Source organism: Alexandromys fortis, unplaced genomic scaffold (assembly GCF_014885135.2).
Source record: "Alexandromys fortis isolate MF-2015 unplaced genomic scaffold, M_Fortis_MF-2015_v1.1 scaffold_81, whole genome shotgun sequence".
Taxonomy (NCBI): Eukaryota; Metazoa; Chordata; class Mammalia; order Rodentia; family Cricetidae; genus Alexandromys; species Alexandromys fortis.
Genome location: NW_026067960.1, coordinates 7,422,349 through 7,438,615, shown reverse-complemented (window position 1 = coordinate 7,438,615; position 16,267 = coordinate 7,422,349). Strand labels below are relative to the sequence as shown.

The following is a 16,267-nucleotide window of genomic DNA, read 5'->3' as shown; positions in this document are numbered from 1 at the left end:
TGTTCATATGCTGCCTGGGTCCTGCTCAGTTCACACCTGTGTCCTAGAGATACTTAGCTATTTGCAGAAGGGGCCATCTCGGAAAAGCGAGCCAGCTCTGAGGAAGAGAGAGAGGCTGGGCTGGGTGGCTCGGGCATCCCCCCCCCCTTGCATCTTTCTCTGCACCAGATGAGGCTCAGGAGGCTCTGCAGGGCCTTGGTGCATCTCTAAGACACGCTGCTGTCCCCATGGCCTAGGCTCGCATGGAGGCGACTTCTCTGTGTTGGCAGCCATGATCATAGCCACCTTCCACGTGGCGTGCAAGCACAGCTGGATGAAACCCCTCTCAGAACAAATTGATTTTAATAAAAATGAAAGACTTGAGGAAAACCCTTCAGTAGGTGACATCGCGGTGATTGCCAGAAGCAGCCACCATCTGGAGAGGGCCGAGACTTGTGCACAGAGTGAAGACCACGCGGCTGCCCTCAGCATCATCTTAGAAGCCATTGTGGACAGTGGGTGAGTCAGTAGCCTGGAGCAGAGGCACCCCAGTGGGGTTTCCCTCCTGGACAGCCTCCTCTGCCTGCCCAAGGTCCTGGCTCTGACTCAGGCAGCTCCAGGAAAGCCTCACGTCCCGTGTAGTGAGAGTGTGCGCAGAAGCAGGGGACATTGCCACGGAGTGTCCCTGGGTGTGTGTCACAGCACCAATGCCAGCGTTTCTACTATAAATCCCTTGCCTCTCTTGGACAGACTAGGAACCCCCTGGGGCTGACAGTAGTGACGAAGAGCTGGCTGGGAGCTCTGATGCTATCTGCACACTAAACACACAACTCTGGTCTACAAGGAAAGGAACGAACAATAGAGCCGGCCTGAGAACAGACACCTCTTTCCACATACTCTGGCCTCTCGTGACTCTTGCAAAGCCCCAGAACCCTCATTTTCATGGGGCTTCTCCTTGATCATATCCCTTCATTTCATCACGTGACCATCATCACAGATGTGTAAGGGAAAAACACAATCAGATCACAGACAGGCAGGCGTCAGAGGCCACAGGACAACCTTGAACCACACCAGCGTCCACAGACAGGACGGCACAGCAAATAATTCTGAAGAGCAGTCGCTGCAAGCCGAGAGGCCGGTCGGCAGAACATCCCCTCAGAGTGGCCTTGGCTCCACGTTTCCCCACAGTTTCTTTACTGCACAGTGCCCCCCACACCTCAGAACCTGCCCGGTCTGGAGGGTCCAGACCAGCCTTAAGAACAGCTGGGTCCACTTACCCTGACGAGCTGCTGGGGGAAGGGCCCGCGGGAGTTCTCCGGCACGTTGATGGGCGGGATGACCCAGTCACGCTTCTGCCTCCTCAGCCCTCCGGAGCTCTGGTGCTGGGGCCACGGCAGCAGTGTGTCCTTTGGGGACTGAGAGGGGTCCAGGGCTGCTGTCTTTCCTTTCTGAGGGAGAAGAGTGAGAGATATCAGGTCAGGCTTTTACACAAAGGCCCCTGTTAGTAAGTGTCTATGTCCTCCCCTATTGGTGTGGAAGAGTGGAGGACACTGGGAAAGGGTGGAAGCCTTTCTTGTGGAATTGGAAGTGGAAACCACAAAAAGGAGTCCACATAGCACTTTAGTGGACCATAGCGAAGGGGTTTCTTCGGTTTTTAAATTCTTTTGGAACCCACAGCTTTGTGCTAAGCAACCGAATCTGAAAGAAATCTCACAAAGGGTTGCTAGCCCCTATATAAACAGCTTTTTTAAAATCAATAATTTCTCTCATAATAAGAAAAGAACACACATCGATATGTGCTGAACATGCCACAATAGGCACCGAACATCCATAAACACGTAGACATCTTCTATGAATCAAGAACGCAAATTAAAGCGACATACACACCCTTCCCCCTGCCAAACCAACAAGGTAAAGTTCATCTCCAGTGTGGACGAACCTGTGCACTTACTCCGTGGATTGGCATCCCCTATGGACAGACAGACAGCCTCAGAGTCAGCTGAAGACAGACAGACAGCCTGAACATCCATCCTGTGGATGGACACCTTTAAATGTTGTAGTCCCAGCTGATTTGAAACTCATTTGAACTTACAGCCATGCTCCTGCCTCAGCCTCCCAAGTGCCAGCTCTCACTTCTGGAGTCCTGAGTCCTGTGGAGTGGCATTCACTGGGATGTGCAGTGGGGCTGAGGAGATACATATTCCCATGGAAGTCCCAGAGAAGTCTCCCTGTTCTCCGGTTGGCTTTTAAATCTGCTGGCAGCTGGAGGGGGCAGGGCTTGCATTTCAGGCTGGTCCCACACCTGCAGCTTACACTAAGGGCCTTGTTAGAGACACCTGTTCCTCAGTACCAGGCTTGGTCAGCTCCGGGCCATGCTGGATGCTTCTGTCTATTGCGTCCTTGGGTGAAGGACATTGTTGGTTCTCAGACACATGTGTTCATGGCAAGGCTCACAAGTCCCAGGTGCCGGCTCACCTGATGAATTCAGGCCTTGTGCATGCTAAGCAAGGGCTCTAACTGCAGTCTTCCTAGTTTACAGGGTGGGGTGGATGGGTGGGGCTTTGGCCTAGCACCACTGAAGTTGGGTTTGCTGTGGTTCTGCAAGGTCAGGACAGGACCCTCGTGTTGGCCTGGCCAGGATGGAAGACTGGCTGCTGCTTCAGGGTTTCAGGAGCCAGGCCACGGGTGATCGGGTTTCTGGAGGCCTGGGGGGATTCTGCCGGGCTGCAGGGAGAGAATAAGTCAGTGAGTCAGAAGCTGGTTTTAACTGGGGCCATCCCCGCAACTTTATGAAGATGGACTCACTGCTCAGGAGACTCCAACACTGTGGTCATGAATGGGAAGGTGGACTTCCCAAAAAAGAAGCTGGCCCACCAGTGGCCAGGGTGGGTCTCAGGAGGCCTGGTGTTGAGGGTGAGGCACTGCGTCCTGGGGTGGGGAGGGTGCACTTGGCATTTCCGCAGTAGCTGTTGCTGAACAAGGAGCTGGCTTGACCTGTAGTAGTCATGGGTAGCCACTAGTGAGTTGCTGGAAGGGATTGCTGCCACCCTTCAGGGCCGGCAAGCTGCAGAGACCTTGGGAAGACACCGTGGCACCTCCTCATGGGTCTGGGCACACAATCACAGGTGGTAATGCATGGGGCACTAGGCTCTGGCACCGTTTGCAGGAATAACCCATGGGAAGCGTCCATTCCATGACCTGCATACGATTTGCACCCATCTTCCTCTCTTCTTCTCCTTCCCTTTCTCCTTCCTCTTCTTCATCTTAAGAGAGGAGCTCACTCTATAGCTCAGTCAGGTTTTGGGCTTGTGATCTTCACGCCTCTGACCCTGGAACAGCTGAAACCACAACTCTGCGGCCACCGGACCTGCTAGACTGTCCTCATTCAGAGCATATCTGCTGAGCTGGCCAGATGTGAGCAACTGGACCTCTCCCGAAGGACAGCCTCCTGGGACTTGTCCCCAGTGCTCTGAGTGTGTGGTGAGGCAGAGCCCACCAGGCTGCCTCACACAGCTGAGTCTCTTTCATAGTAGCTGCTGCTGCCAAGGCTGCATTGTAGACTGGAAGCTCCAAGAGCCTCTCACACACCCGCTTAAAAACCCGGCTTTATCTTCATTTGCTGAGGAAGCGTTTGCGCAGCGTTAATTTCCCCAGTGTTGTTTAAATAAATTGCACATATTTGCTACTGTTTTAGAGCTGCGAGACGAATGTAATAACAAAATCTGGTGAACGTCAATGCCAGACCTGCGCAGGCTTCTGCCTGGGAGAAAACCGTCGAAGGCAATTAGCGGCCAGCCTGGTGGGAAAGGCACGTTCTCCCAGACATGTGGGCCCTTGCGGAACGTGGACGTGGAAATCTGCTTGTTCTGGATGATGCTTCTCCTTCCCTAGCACATTCTCCCTATCGTGGACTTGATTCTCTTCTCTCTGTTTCTTCATGACGGTGGCTGGTCATGGGTAAGGAGAGGTGAGCTTCGTCGCTGTTCCTAAGCATTGCAGAGTGCACCCACACACCTGTGTGAGACTCCATGCATTTGCGCACCTGACACACATACATAAGCAGGTGTGTGTGCACGTGGACACGTGCCTGGACCCCTCTGCAGGCCACGCCTTGCCTGTCTCTGTATCTCAGCGTCTTGAGTGTCTGCCTGGACCAGCTGCCTCACATCCACCTCCTCACGCTCTTGCTGACCTCAGCTTTTCTTAAAGTAGCAGCTGCCAGACTGAAGCCTTGCCCGCAGCCGGTGTGGCCGCAGCTTCAAGAGGTAAAGCCTCACCATGGCCCTGGTTGCTGGACTCAGGGGAGCTGGAAGGTGAGTGGGTGGTGAGAGAGGAGAAACCAGGCTTGCAGCACCCCCGGAGCCGGGACCTGCTTTCCTCTAGAGCAGTTCTCAACCAATGGGTGGCGATCCCCGCAGGGTCACATACCAGGTGTTCTACACGTCAGGTATTTATGATTCCTAACAGTGACAGCATCATGGCGCCCTACATGAGGAACTGTGTTAAAGGGTCGTAGCATGAGGAAGGTTGAGAACCACGCCCTAGAGTCTTATAGCTAGTCCCTGCCCCACCTCTCTCTGCCTTAGGGGAGTCTGAGAGGCGTTTACTGCAGTCAGGACATCTCCCCTCATTGTGATCCCAGATTCTAAGACCCACTCGTCCTGAACCCTTGCTTCCTGGCTTCGGGCTGAAGAGGCAGCGGATTATGTAGGAACCAGGTCAGCTTATGATCAAGTTTCTCCAAGGCACCAGCTGTTCAGCCAGTCTCATGGCCTAATCTGTTGGATTTCCCCACCCGCTCCTACTCTCCCTCTCTCTTCTCTCTTTCCTTGAGCTAGGCTCTCTTGTAGCCCAGGCTGGCCTTGAACTTGTGATCCTCCAGTTTCTGCCTCAGAAGTGTTGGGATCACAGGTGCTTCACCACCATGCTTGCCCCTTCTTCCTCTTCATCTTCTCCTTCTCTTCTTCCTTCTTCCTCCTCCTTTCAAATTTGAATTCTGAGATTAACCTTAGCTCCTCATGTGTACAAGGAAAGTGTTTTAACAACTCAGCCATATCCTCTGCCTTTTAAAGACGAATGGCATACTGTGTTCTCGTGAGCTGGGCGATGGCAGGATCCACTGGTGGGATGTGTATCCCTGTCCTTCATACTGTGTGTGCAGGTGTGTGTATGTGTGCATGTGTGTGTGTCTATGCATGCATGTGTATGTGTGCATGCATGTGTGCATGTGCGTGTGTGTTTTACCCTGAGAGGGGGTGGGATGGGGGACGGGCAGTCCTTCCATATCAGCTGGTCTTGGGTCCCTCTTGGTACACTTCCTGAATCCATCTCAAATACAAGCACCTTTCCTTCTCTCTCCTTCGTGGGCCTTGGCAAGATGCTCAAGCTTGAGGCCACATAGGTTGTCATTTCAGGAGAGAGGTGAGAAGTGGATTTAAAAGGCTAAGAGGGAGGCATGCAACGGAGGCCTGAGGATTTCCCCTGGAAGGCAGAGGCTCCCGCTCACTGGCGGCAGCTGTGTTAGGAGATGATGGAAGCATTGGCCACAGTGGCCGTACCGTCACCCCACACCCCTGTCCCTGAGCCCGGGGCTCTGTCCCACCCAGGCCTTACTCCCCTGAAAGGAGACCGGTTCTCTGAGCAGGATCATGAGGGTAATTGACTGTGGCTTCTCCGAGAGGTCCCCAGGGCTGCTCTGCATTAGCAAGAAGCTGGGTCAGTTCCCCGCAGGCTCCATTCACAAGTGGCGAATGAATAATTCAACGCTGATCTGGGGTAGGTTTTAAATAATCACTTTTTTTTTTTTTGAGACAGGGTCTCAATCTGTAGTCTTGGCTGGATTGGAGTTTGCTACATAGACCAGTCTGGCCTCAAACTCACAGAGATCTGCTTGCTTCTGCCTCCCAAGCACAGGATTAAAGGTCTGGGCCACCACGCCCGCTCATTGTACTTTATTTTAAAGACAATCGAGTGTCAGGTTAGAATACAACGTGGGAAGTGACCTTTCCTCACGGTTCCCCGTGCCCAAGCCTGCTCATCTTACTGAGGAATCTTGCAGGAGCCTGGGTTTTAAAGTCAGTGAATTGTGCAACACTCAGGTGAGGCGCACGGGTCAGTGTGAGGAGTGACAGGGGGCACCTGTGATCGGAAGCTCCTGAACACCTGTCCCAGGTGTGTACCAGTCTGTCCTGATCATCTTGGTTTGCAGTGGGCAGGAGTGGGCGGGAACCAGTTTGTAGTGGGTGGGAACTGGTTTATAAGTAGCTATTGATCAGTATTTTCTAAATTTCCCTTTAATGGCAGCGCAGAGATCTGGCAGATTATCTGAGGCCTCTGGACTTCGCATGGTTCCCTGCAGCCCGTGTGGGTCTCACACAGAGCGATGTTCCCAGTGCAGACTCTTAACTGAGTGTACACAGCCCCAGCACTGTGAAGAGTTGTACAAAGGCCGTGCAGGCACAGGGGCACAGAGAAGACCTAGAAAATAATGTTCCCAGGTGGAACCACCTTATCCACCTCCCAGTCAGCACTGGGTGCCAGGCACTGGACTACTGATTTGGGCTCCTTGATGTTTGTGCAGAATCCCTTGAGGGACAGAATTTCCCATTGTTGCCCAGAGAAGATGTCACATCTTAGAACAGCGGAAATACAAGATTGCGTCAAGGTTCCCAGATGCCAGCTCTGCAATGCTGTTGGATTGCCTGACCTCAGAGGTGGGCGACCCATCACAACCTTGATGCTCTCCCAGCTCCCCAGTAACTGGGTCTGGGTGACCATGTGGATGTCTCTTTAACACCTTAAATGCTTTCCAATTTTGAGAAAAGGGCACATGTCTGAGTCTTCCTGATTCAATAAAAGCAGTTTATCGCGGTCACACTAGCTTCTAAAGGACACACAACAGGGTCCTGGGACACAGCCTCTTAAGTCAGGGCGTCACATTGCCAGCCTCATCTTGTGAGATGCAATCATCAGCTTTTGTTACCCATGTGACTCTTTGGGAAAGTCTCTGATTGGCAGTACAGCCCTGTGAACCCCCTAATGCTGATACACAATCTCCACAAGGCACCGGAAGTTCTAATTTTCATAAACAGATAGTAGGCACTGACTGGGCACAGAATAAAGGGAGTGTGTGTGGGAAAAGACAGAGAGCGGGTATTTTTGCTACCCCATTTTCTTCCTCTAGGTCTTCTGGTCAGAAAATTCCATCAGGAAAGAAAGAGTAAATATTGGTGATGGTGACAAACCGGGGATCTGCTTTTCCGCCTAAGCACACTTGTGTAAGCCCCGCCCTCCAGGCAAGGTTTCTCTCCTGCAATGGTAAAGGCAGAGGAGGAAGTGTGTGGTGCAGGCCTGCAGTCTCAGCTACCGAAAGACCCCCATACTTGAAAGACCCCCCCATGCCCATGTACTATGTTAAACTTTGCTGAAATTTAGCTGGGCCCCTCAGCTCAGCCGATGCTAAAACTGGGTATCTATGGGTTGCAGACTCACTGACCAGGCTAAGGAGAGAGACAGAGTGCTATATCTAGCTTTGTGGTTTTTCGGGACTAAGGAGAAGGGATACTCCACAGCCCCCCCCCCCCAAGATATCCTATCTAAACTGTAAACTCGCTGCAGGGTGTTTTATCTATCTTTATGGTTTTTTGGGGAAATTCGAGAATAGACATGGGGCCATTCCCAGGATAAGCTAAGCCCACCAATTTGAGAGCCAATGAAATGCTTGTGCTATACTACCCTCTTATGTAATCATTTTTTCCTATAAATATGGCTGTTTGAATTTGCCCTGGGTGTGTGCAGTTGGCGTAAGCTACTGTTGCACCCTCAGGCGCCTGTGTAATCAATAAAGACACCTCTTGCTGATTGCATCTGTTGGCCTAAATTATTGAGTCTGGGGGAATTCTCCCACTGCCCTTAAAAATGAGGATTTTTCACCACTTCCTAGTCCGAGGCAGGAGGACTGGAAGTTAAATAGCCATCTGAGGTCTTAGTGAAGTCCTGTAGCAAATGAAAAGTGAAAAAATTGCAGCTACTGGGATGTGGCTCCGTGGCAGAGCTCTCCTAGTGCAGCTATTGGGATGTGGCTCCGTGGTAGAGCTCTCCTAGTGTAGCTACTGGGATGTGGCTCCGTGGTAGAGCTCTCCTAATGTAGCTACTGGGATGTGGCTCTGTGGCAGAGCTCTCCTAGTGCAGCTACTGGGATGTAGTTCTGTGGCAGAGCTCTCCTAGTGCAGCTACTGGGATGTGGCTCTGTGGCAGAGCTCTTCTAGTGTAGCTACTGGGATGTGGTTCTGTGGTAGGGAGCTTTCTTAGCACACGAGGCCCTGGCTTTCACACACATCACAAAAGTAATAAAATAAATGAGAGCAGAGGTGAGGACCATCCGCAGACAGAGCTGTGATGAGCAGGGAAAGCTGACTGACGGGGGAGACCTGAGATCAGAGAATTTCTTTCCGTGAAGACACTGGGGGCTGAAGCACAAATGATAAAACCCAGGGACAGAAATTGGGGTTCAAACTCAAAACCAGGGGGCTCATGACCATTGCCATGGGAAGGTGTCTAAGGGGCCAATGAGATGTTTCAGTCAGTAGAGCACTTGCTACACAATCCTAGAGACCTGGGATAGATTCTCCAGACCCGTGTAAAGATGGAGGGGGGGACTCATTCCACAAAGTTGTCCTGTAATGTCCACATGCACACACCAGCACACACATGCACACATAACACAGAAATGCTAGACACAGTTATAATAATTTTTAAAAACCCTCCAGCCATATAACCCGGCAATTGTGTCTGCCTTCCATAGCTGTAGCGTAGTACAGGGTGTACCACAGGAGCTCTGTGGACTCATCTTACAGCCTCTGCTAAATGGTGGCTGAAGACTGGGCACAGCAACTCCCAACTCTAGGTGTGTGTGGCAAGGGATGACAGGTGGCGCTAAAGTCGTGTGGCCTTCCTATGGCCAGAAGAGCATGGGCTTTTCCCTGGATTCCACCACCAGACACAGCCCTTTCTACCTCCTTCCCAGCCTCTCCAGCATCCAGCTGTCATCTGTTGCTCAGCTAGCTTCTCTGTCCTCTTACCCAACAGCCTTTGCTGTCACACAGTTTCAGCTCCCAACGCCTGCAGCTCTACATGCAGCTGGGCACCCACAGTGTCACTGGGATCATAATTCAATAGCCCGGCTCCCTCCAAAACACAGGTAAATATGGAACCACACCCCATGCCGGATCACACGAATAATTTGTGTCTTTGCTAACCGGATATGGATCAATAGTTGAAAGGAAGCACCACTTCTGCATTATGTATGAACTCCACTCACATCGAAATAGGGGAAGATGAGACAATATGGTCCCCAAATAAATCAATAATTGCTCCCCTTCTGGTGTGGAAAGTGAAAACGATGCCAATCTATCCCAGACCATACATGCGCATTGCTCTCCAAGGTGTCCATCTGGGAGTCGATTCCAAAGAAAAGTGCCATCTGTCCCTGGGAGGTTCCCTGGAAGTGATGAGGCAGTGGTCACGGCAAGAAAGAGTGCCAACAAGGACTCCCAGCAAGGCTACCTGTGACCTAACACCCACAGGTGAGTGCAGAGCCACGTGTCAGGCAGGACACGCAGCACCAGGTAGTGGACACAACAGCTGGGCTCTGCGTGGTGTCGCTGAGGAAAGGCTGCCCATGGGCTCCCTCTCTGAACTCCACTCAAGACCTGCAGGAGCCACAGAGGGAAGAAGCAGAATGGGTGGCGTCTGCAGTGCCCAGGGTGGTGGGACTCACAGCTCACACTGTCTGCAGTGCCCAGGGTGGTGGGACTCACAGCTCACACTGTCTGCAGTGCCCAGGGTGGTGGGACTGAGAGTGGCAACTTAGGGACACAATCTGAACTTCAACCCTAGGCCTCCAGTTCTGATTCCACCATTCTACATTATGGTCATTAATGTGAATTAAAAGCTGCCCCAGTCAATATCCTGTGGACAGTAGGTAGCTTACCCTGAAGCTCTGAGCCCAAACTGTCCTTCCAGATAGATGTGATGGCAAAATATCCCCCTGCCTTGCCCAGGAAACCTTCTGTGCACATCCCAGTGGAATTTTAACATCTCCTGGTTCTAAGTTACGTCGGACTTCCGAGGCAAGGACGGCATTGATCGCCCACCAGGGCCCTTTTCAGAGGGAATCTGTGCAAAGGTGTGTGCGTGTGTGCGCGTGTGTGCATGTGTGTGTGTGTAATAGCTGCTTGCTCTGTCTGTGAGTGAGGCTATCTTTCTGTTGTTTTATTTTGTGTTTGTTAAATGCCATTTTCTTCTGCCTTAGCTGCTCCTTGGCTACTATGGAAACCAGCTAGCAGGCTGCGGACAGAAGCCTAGTTAAATATTTTAAATGTGTGTGCTTGCAGACAAGCAAAATGGAACCTTTCCAGAGCTACACTGAAAAGGAAGAGGCAAAGAAATGTACAGAGCTCAATGCTCCGCTAGGAGGGGGAGGAGGGAAGGGGGGAAAAGGGCAGAGGAGGGGGAAAAAAGGGGCGGGAGAAACCTAATTATCTAAACTCTCTCAGTTAAAAGCAACGCCAGGCTCAGCAGTGGTGGGAAACCCACATCACTTTCCTTATTGAAACTGGTCGAATCTAGAGTTCTGGGGAAGCCACAAAAATCAGAAGACACAAGACAGAGGAAGAGAAGAGAGCCATCAAGAGACTTGAGGTAGAGGCCTGTAATCCTTGCTTCTCTGGAGGCTGAGGCAGGATGGTCACCTCTCTCCCTTGGAGGCTCTTCCAGGCTCTCTGAGGTCACGTCCATGAGCACACACACACACACACACACACACACACACGCACACACACGCACAGACCCCTCGAATGAGAAGCCACAGATGAACAACACTGGGACACTGTGAGAGACAGTGGTGTGGGCCTGCTTCTTCTCCGTGGGCGTCCCCTAGGCCTTTACTGCCCATCACTGGGTAGGATGCTCAGGTCACTCTGCCCAGCGGGGACCACAGTCCAGACTCCGGGGCCATCACTGTGTGTCCCTGTGTCTTCAGGGTGACTGGGTGAACGCCATCATCCTCACTTTGTAAACCGGCCTACACTGTCGTGGGCCAGGTAAGGAACAGGATGGCAGCATCTTGGCAGACTCTTGACACAGTTACCTTGTCCCCGGGCCTATGGCAATTACAGGAGCTGACCTGATGACCGTGGGTGACTGGCAGGTGGCTGAAGGATGAACCGCACCTATGACTGAGCCTGGTGCGGAGGCAAGGCCTCAGACCTCCTGTCCCCCATGCCACGTCCCACAAACCAAAGGATTATAAACTGTTCAATTCTGCAAATGTCACCTAAGTTTGAATCTCAGAAGTTCATGGCTTGCACTGACTTGGAGACAGTGCCGTGGTCAGTGCTGGGCTGAATGGCTGTCACAGTGCAGTGGCTGGGAGGAGCTGAGGACACACATGCAATCCATCTCCTGTGTCCCTCATAGCATAGTGACCCAATATCATGGGTCACATGGGGCTATGACACGGGTGGATCTTACTGGGCTGTGGTTTTACCCATATTCATCCATATCCATTTCCTATAAGTTGGCTTTTTTTTTTCAACAACACCGGCTGGCAGTCACGAGAGACCTATGGGTCAGCGACCACAAGCCTCTCTCAGTTCTCAGGCATGGAGCCCAGATCTGTGGAGTAGTTGAGTGGTCTGAGTTCACAAGCCCTCTCTTGGGGAAGAGACCAAGGATAGTGGCAGTCCTCACAGCTTTCCAACACTACTGCAGTAGTGGAATTGGTATTTTCCAGTCTCCTTGAGGGTCATCTCTCACTGTTTTCTGAGACACAAGCTTCATGACCTACACACCACCTAATGCCTCTGGTGTCTTCTGAAGGCAGACTCCAGGCCTCTCTTTCACACACATCGCATATGCAAAGACCTGGGTCACTGCAGCCTCAATGTTCTAGGATACCAATGATGTGGGATTCCCTTCTGTATGCTGTGAGTCGGAGAGATGCCATGTAGCCGTCCAAGAAGCAAGAGGTATCAAACCATGAGCCTTGTGGTAAAATAGTAGTACTACACAGCAGAAAAAATAACATCTTGAATTTTGCAGGCAAATGGATGGAGCTAGAAAACATCATTTTGAGTGAGGTAACCCAGACACAGAAAGACAATTATCACATGTACTCACTCATAGGTAGTTTTTAAACATAAAGAAAACCAGCCCACAAATCACAATCCCAGAGAACTTAGCAACAATGAGGACCCTAAGAGAGACATACATAGATCTAATCTACATGGGAAGTAGAAAAAGACAAGATCTTCTGAGTAAATTGGGAGCATGGGGACCTTGGGGGAGGGATGAAGGGGGAGGGGAGAGGCAGGGAGGGGAGCAGAGAAAAATGTAGAGCTTAACAAAAACTAATAAAAAAGATGTAAGATTCAGTTAATAAGAAGTTTGATCTAATAGGCCAAACAGTGTTGAAATTAATATAGTTTCTGTGTGATTATTTGGGTCTGGGCGTCTGGGAACAAAAATGCAATCCCTGTCTACATCCCAAGGACTCTTTTAGTAAGAGTCTGTGAACTTCTAAGTGTCTAGATTAGGTTTCAGAACACCAGGCTTCCAGAACTGATTGAGGGCGGGGCCTACAAGGGCCACAGCTCCTTCTTAGGACTACAAGGACTCTGGGAACAGTTGGAACTAATTCCTAGCAAGAACTCCCCTTTCCATTTTCTCACAGGCAACATGGGAGCCTCAGTGGCATAAACAAGAACAAAACTCCCAACTTGCAGGATGGGGTAACCAACTGTGACATGGGAGGGGGCGGGGACAGAGAGTGGTGATGAACCATGTGGATGTGGCAATGAGCCCCAAATGGGAGGGTAATGGACCAGGAAGAGGTGAGAGAGAGAGAGAGAGAGAGAAAGAGAGGCCTGATGAATAAGGGGGTGGACCCAGGGGACAGGGTGATAGACCTGGGGCAGAGGTTATGGACCCCACGCCCCTTGCAGTAACATCATAGGCTGCAGAACAAAAAGGAGTAGGGGCTCAGGGACGGATTCCAAAACCAGCAGAGGTTTATTCTCTTTCAGTGGGAGGCGGGGCGAGGCTGAAGGATCGACTCCTTGCCTATCTGGCTCCTGGCATGCTGATAGTCTTTGGCAACGCCAGGGGTATGGACACACTCTATCCTTGTTCTCATCTGCTGACCAAGTTTTCCCTGTGTGTCTGTGTCTGAAATTCCCCCTTTGAACAGCGTCACCCATCACTGTGGATCCAACCCCACCGCAAAATCCACCCACACATGGGATCACCTTCTACGGCACTAGGTTGGGACACGACTGATCCCTTGTAGCTGGAACCCGGGGTAGCTCCCAGTTGCCTGCGAGCAGATTCTTCAAAAGTGCTGATGGGCCAGAAGGCCCAATATTAGTTTCATAAACAACAGTGTCTTTTTGGCAAACTGTACCCACAGGCCCCATTGCCACATTCAAGCGCTGTAGCAGCCGGGCAGACGACAACAGCGAGGTAAGCTTCATCTTGAGTATTTACCGCGAGGCCGCACGTCGCTCGGATTCCTCAGGGGCACCTCATCGCTCCTCTGGGAAATATGTGACCTCATTTGCATTTTCTAATTGAATTGCTATCGGCTTTCCTGCAAGGCTGCACAAAAGAACGTTCTTCCAGATTTGAGCACCACGCGCATCACACACGGAAAGACGGCCTGTAATAGCAGCTGGGGGTTGGGGGAAGGAGAGAAGTTGCCAAATTTTTATGGTTCATCTAACTGTAAAGCTGTCGGTTTTACCCAGAGCCACGGAGAGTCCCTAAAATAATGAACGGGGAGGAGCTGGGCGCAGAAGGGAAATGAAATGAACAGAACCGAGAAATTAGGGGGTCCCTCGGCAGCAATCCTTGAGGGATTTGCTCAAAGACCCCTTTCCGCGAGAGCATCCCCAGAACATAAACATTCTGTGGACTCGGCTTTACAGGCAGCCATTTCCCTCTCTAGAACCTTCTATAAGGGGACTTTTGCTTAGGGGACATCTCCATGTAAATTCATCTTCTTCAAGCCCTGCTGGGAAGCGCTTGACATGGGCATTTTTAAGTGTTCATGTGTGTTGCATATGCATGTATGCCTGTGGGCAAGTGTAACGTATATGTATACATGCATGCAGTGTGTACATATATTGTGTACTTGTGTTCAGTGCATGTCTATGTAGTATGCGTGTGATATATGTGTGCAAATGCACAGAGTACATGTAGTATATATGTGTGCACATGTACTGTGTTATATATGTGTATATGTATGTTGTTTGGTGACTGTGTATGCATGTGTGTGGTAAATATGTATTCATGTATGTATATGGGTAATGTTTTATTTTCTGGTATCACATGTACTATATATATTTATGTACATATGCATATATCATGTGTATGTGGTGCATTGTGTCTGGTTTAGTGCATGCACATGTATGTGTTTGTATGTGCATGTGTTTAGGTGTACTGTGTTTATGCATGCAATGTATATGTTTGTGGTGTATGTGTGTGATGTGTATGTCCTAGATGTGCATTTGTGTAGTGTTGTATGTATAATATGTGTGTGTAGCATGCTTGTGCAGTGTATGTGTGTGTAGTTTATATGTGTAGTGTCTGTGCCTGTATTTTTCTGTGCAGTGTGTATATGTGGATATAGTGTGAGTGGGTATATCTGTATGTGTGTAGTGTAGGTGTGTGCAGGTGTGCAGTGTGTGTAATACATATGTGTCGTGCATGTGCATGTGTGCATGTGTGTATCTGTGTATTGTGTATGTGTGTACAGACCAGAGGTCAACATCAGTGCCTTCCTTGATTGTTCTCCAGCTTATTAAGTAGGGACAACACAATTTTTCATCCAGGTCACAGAGTAAAGTTTTTAAACATTGCAGGTCAGGAGGTGAACTTGAATATATTGTATAGGAACTTGTGTAACCACTTAAAATACATCCATTAGAAATATAGGCCTAAGGTGTGACTCAGTGGGAAAAGGCCCTCGTTTTGATTCCTGGAATCATATGTATAACACACACACACACACACACACACACCTAGGCAACAGTCCTTGAGGAATCTACTTCAGCGCCCCTTTCCGTGAGCGCTGCCTTGGGACTTTTGCACTCATGGGCTGTGCTTTGCCCGTGGCTGTCTCTTCCTCAGTCCCTCTGTAGCCAGTGACTTTATTCCGTTGCTGGAGTCTACTGACGCTCAATATTCCAGGCTGGGAACTGAGCAGGAAAAGGCTCTTCCTTGCTGTGCTGCCCGGCCTGACAGCCCTAGACTCTACATGGTAGAAGGAGAGAACAGACTTCCACAAACTCTCTCTGACCTCACCATGTATGTTGTGGCATGTGTGGGCCCATATACACCATAAATAAATAATGTAAACATTTTCTTCTGGGCTGCCCTTTTTTCTCTCTGAGTCTTTGCTCCTGAAGCCACTTTAACCTTGGCTTCTTGAATGAGGTCAGTTTTGTCCCCAAGGAATCTTTGGCAGTGACTGGAGACAGTAGGGGTACAACTGTCATTTACTGAGTGGAGGTAGGGATTCAGTTAAGCACAATGTGGAATTAATAACCTCATGACCTGAAGTCTTCCAGGAATTTAAGATCTCTAAGCTTGTCTCAATGAGTGACGTGCACTACTGTGAGTGGCGTTCAGACTCACCCAAGTCCATTGTTGGCACACAGGGACAATCTCTCCACACCCAGCTAGGCTCACTCACCCATCCCAGGAACTTACCTATCACCCCTTTAGGTTTTACATTTCCGGGCCAGCCTTATTTATTTTGATTTCTTTTTCTTGTCTTATCACATTGGCTTGGACCGTCAGAGCATGAGGTGAGAGCCCCCTTTCCCTGTTTCAACAGCTGATCGGATGGCTACTGTTGAGTTGGTAGATCCCTTTTGTAAGCCTCTGTAAGGTCACTTCCTTTCCTAATAACCCAAAAATCCCTAATATCTGGAAGAGGAGTTAACTTTTAGTAATTGCTATGTAGAGGATTATGCAATCTTTTAATTTTTCTATGAACTGCATGGAATAAGCTAATCTTTTATTTTATTAAGTACAACTCAAGCATGATTTATCAATCTATGTAAACATAGCTAGATTAAAGGTTAATGTTTTGCTTATATAAATTTATGGACAGCATTGACCCATGATTATCTTTTCTATCATACATTCCAAAAGCTTTGGATTTTGATTTGGGGCATGGTTTTACTGGTTTTGGAAAAGGCTTTTTATCAGGAAAGACAATGTT

At 50.0% G+C, this 16,267-nt stretch overlaps 2 protein-coding genes across 2 annotated transcripts in view; both read right to left on the bottom strand.

The window, feature by feature from the left end:
- Nucleotides 1–16,267, bottom strand: part of Cdh4 (cadherin 4) — a 447,119-nt gene that overhangs the window by 97,318 nt on the left and 333,534 nt on the right. Inside the window, exon 4 of the mRNA XM_050153046.1 lies at nt 1,257–1,427. Within this exon, the coding sequence (XP_050009003.1) occupies nt 1,257–1,427 (171 nt within the window). The remainder of the gene's footprint in view (nt 1–1,256; nt 1,428–16,267) is intronic.
- On the bottom strand, nt 2,510–3,918 carry LOC126508013 (pancreatic progenitor cell differentiation and proliferation factor-like). The gene is made up of 4 exons (XM_050152867.1): nt 3,818–3,918; nt 2,974–3,027; nt 2,785–2,880; nt 2,510–2,703 (listed from the first exon to the last, which is right to left on the bottom strand). Exons 1-4 carry the CDS (start codon nt 3,916–3,918, stop codon nt 2,586–2,588), a joined length of 369 nt encoding a protein of 122 aa, XP_050008824.1. The 3' UTR covers nt 2,510–2,585.

Coding starts and splice junctions, on each gene's coding strand:
- LOC126508013 (XM_050152867.1), bottom strand. CDS start 3,918: ATGAAGAAACAGAGAGAAGAGAATCAAGTCCACGATAGGGAGAATGTG. Junction 2,881..2,973: donor GCTACCCATGACTACTACAG/GTCAAGCCAGCT, acceptor CCTCAACACCAG/GCCTCCTGAGACCCACCCTG. Junction 2,704..2,784: donor GTGTTGGAGTCTCCTGAGCA/GTGAGTCCATCT, acceptor CTCTCCCTGCAG/CCCGGCAGAATCCCCCCAGG.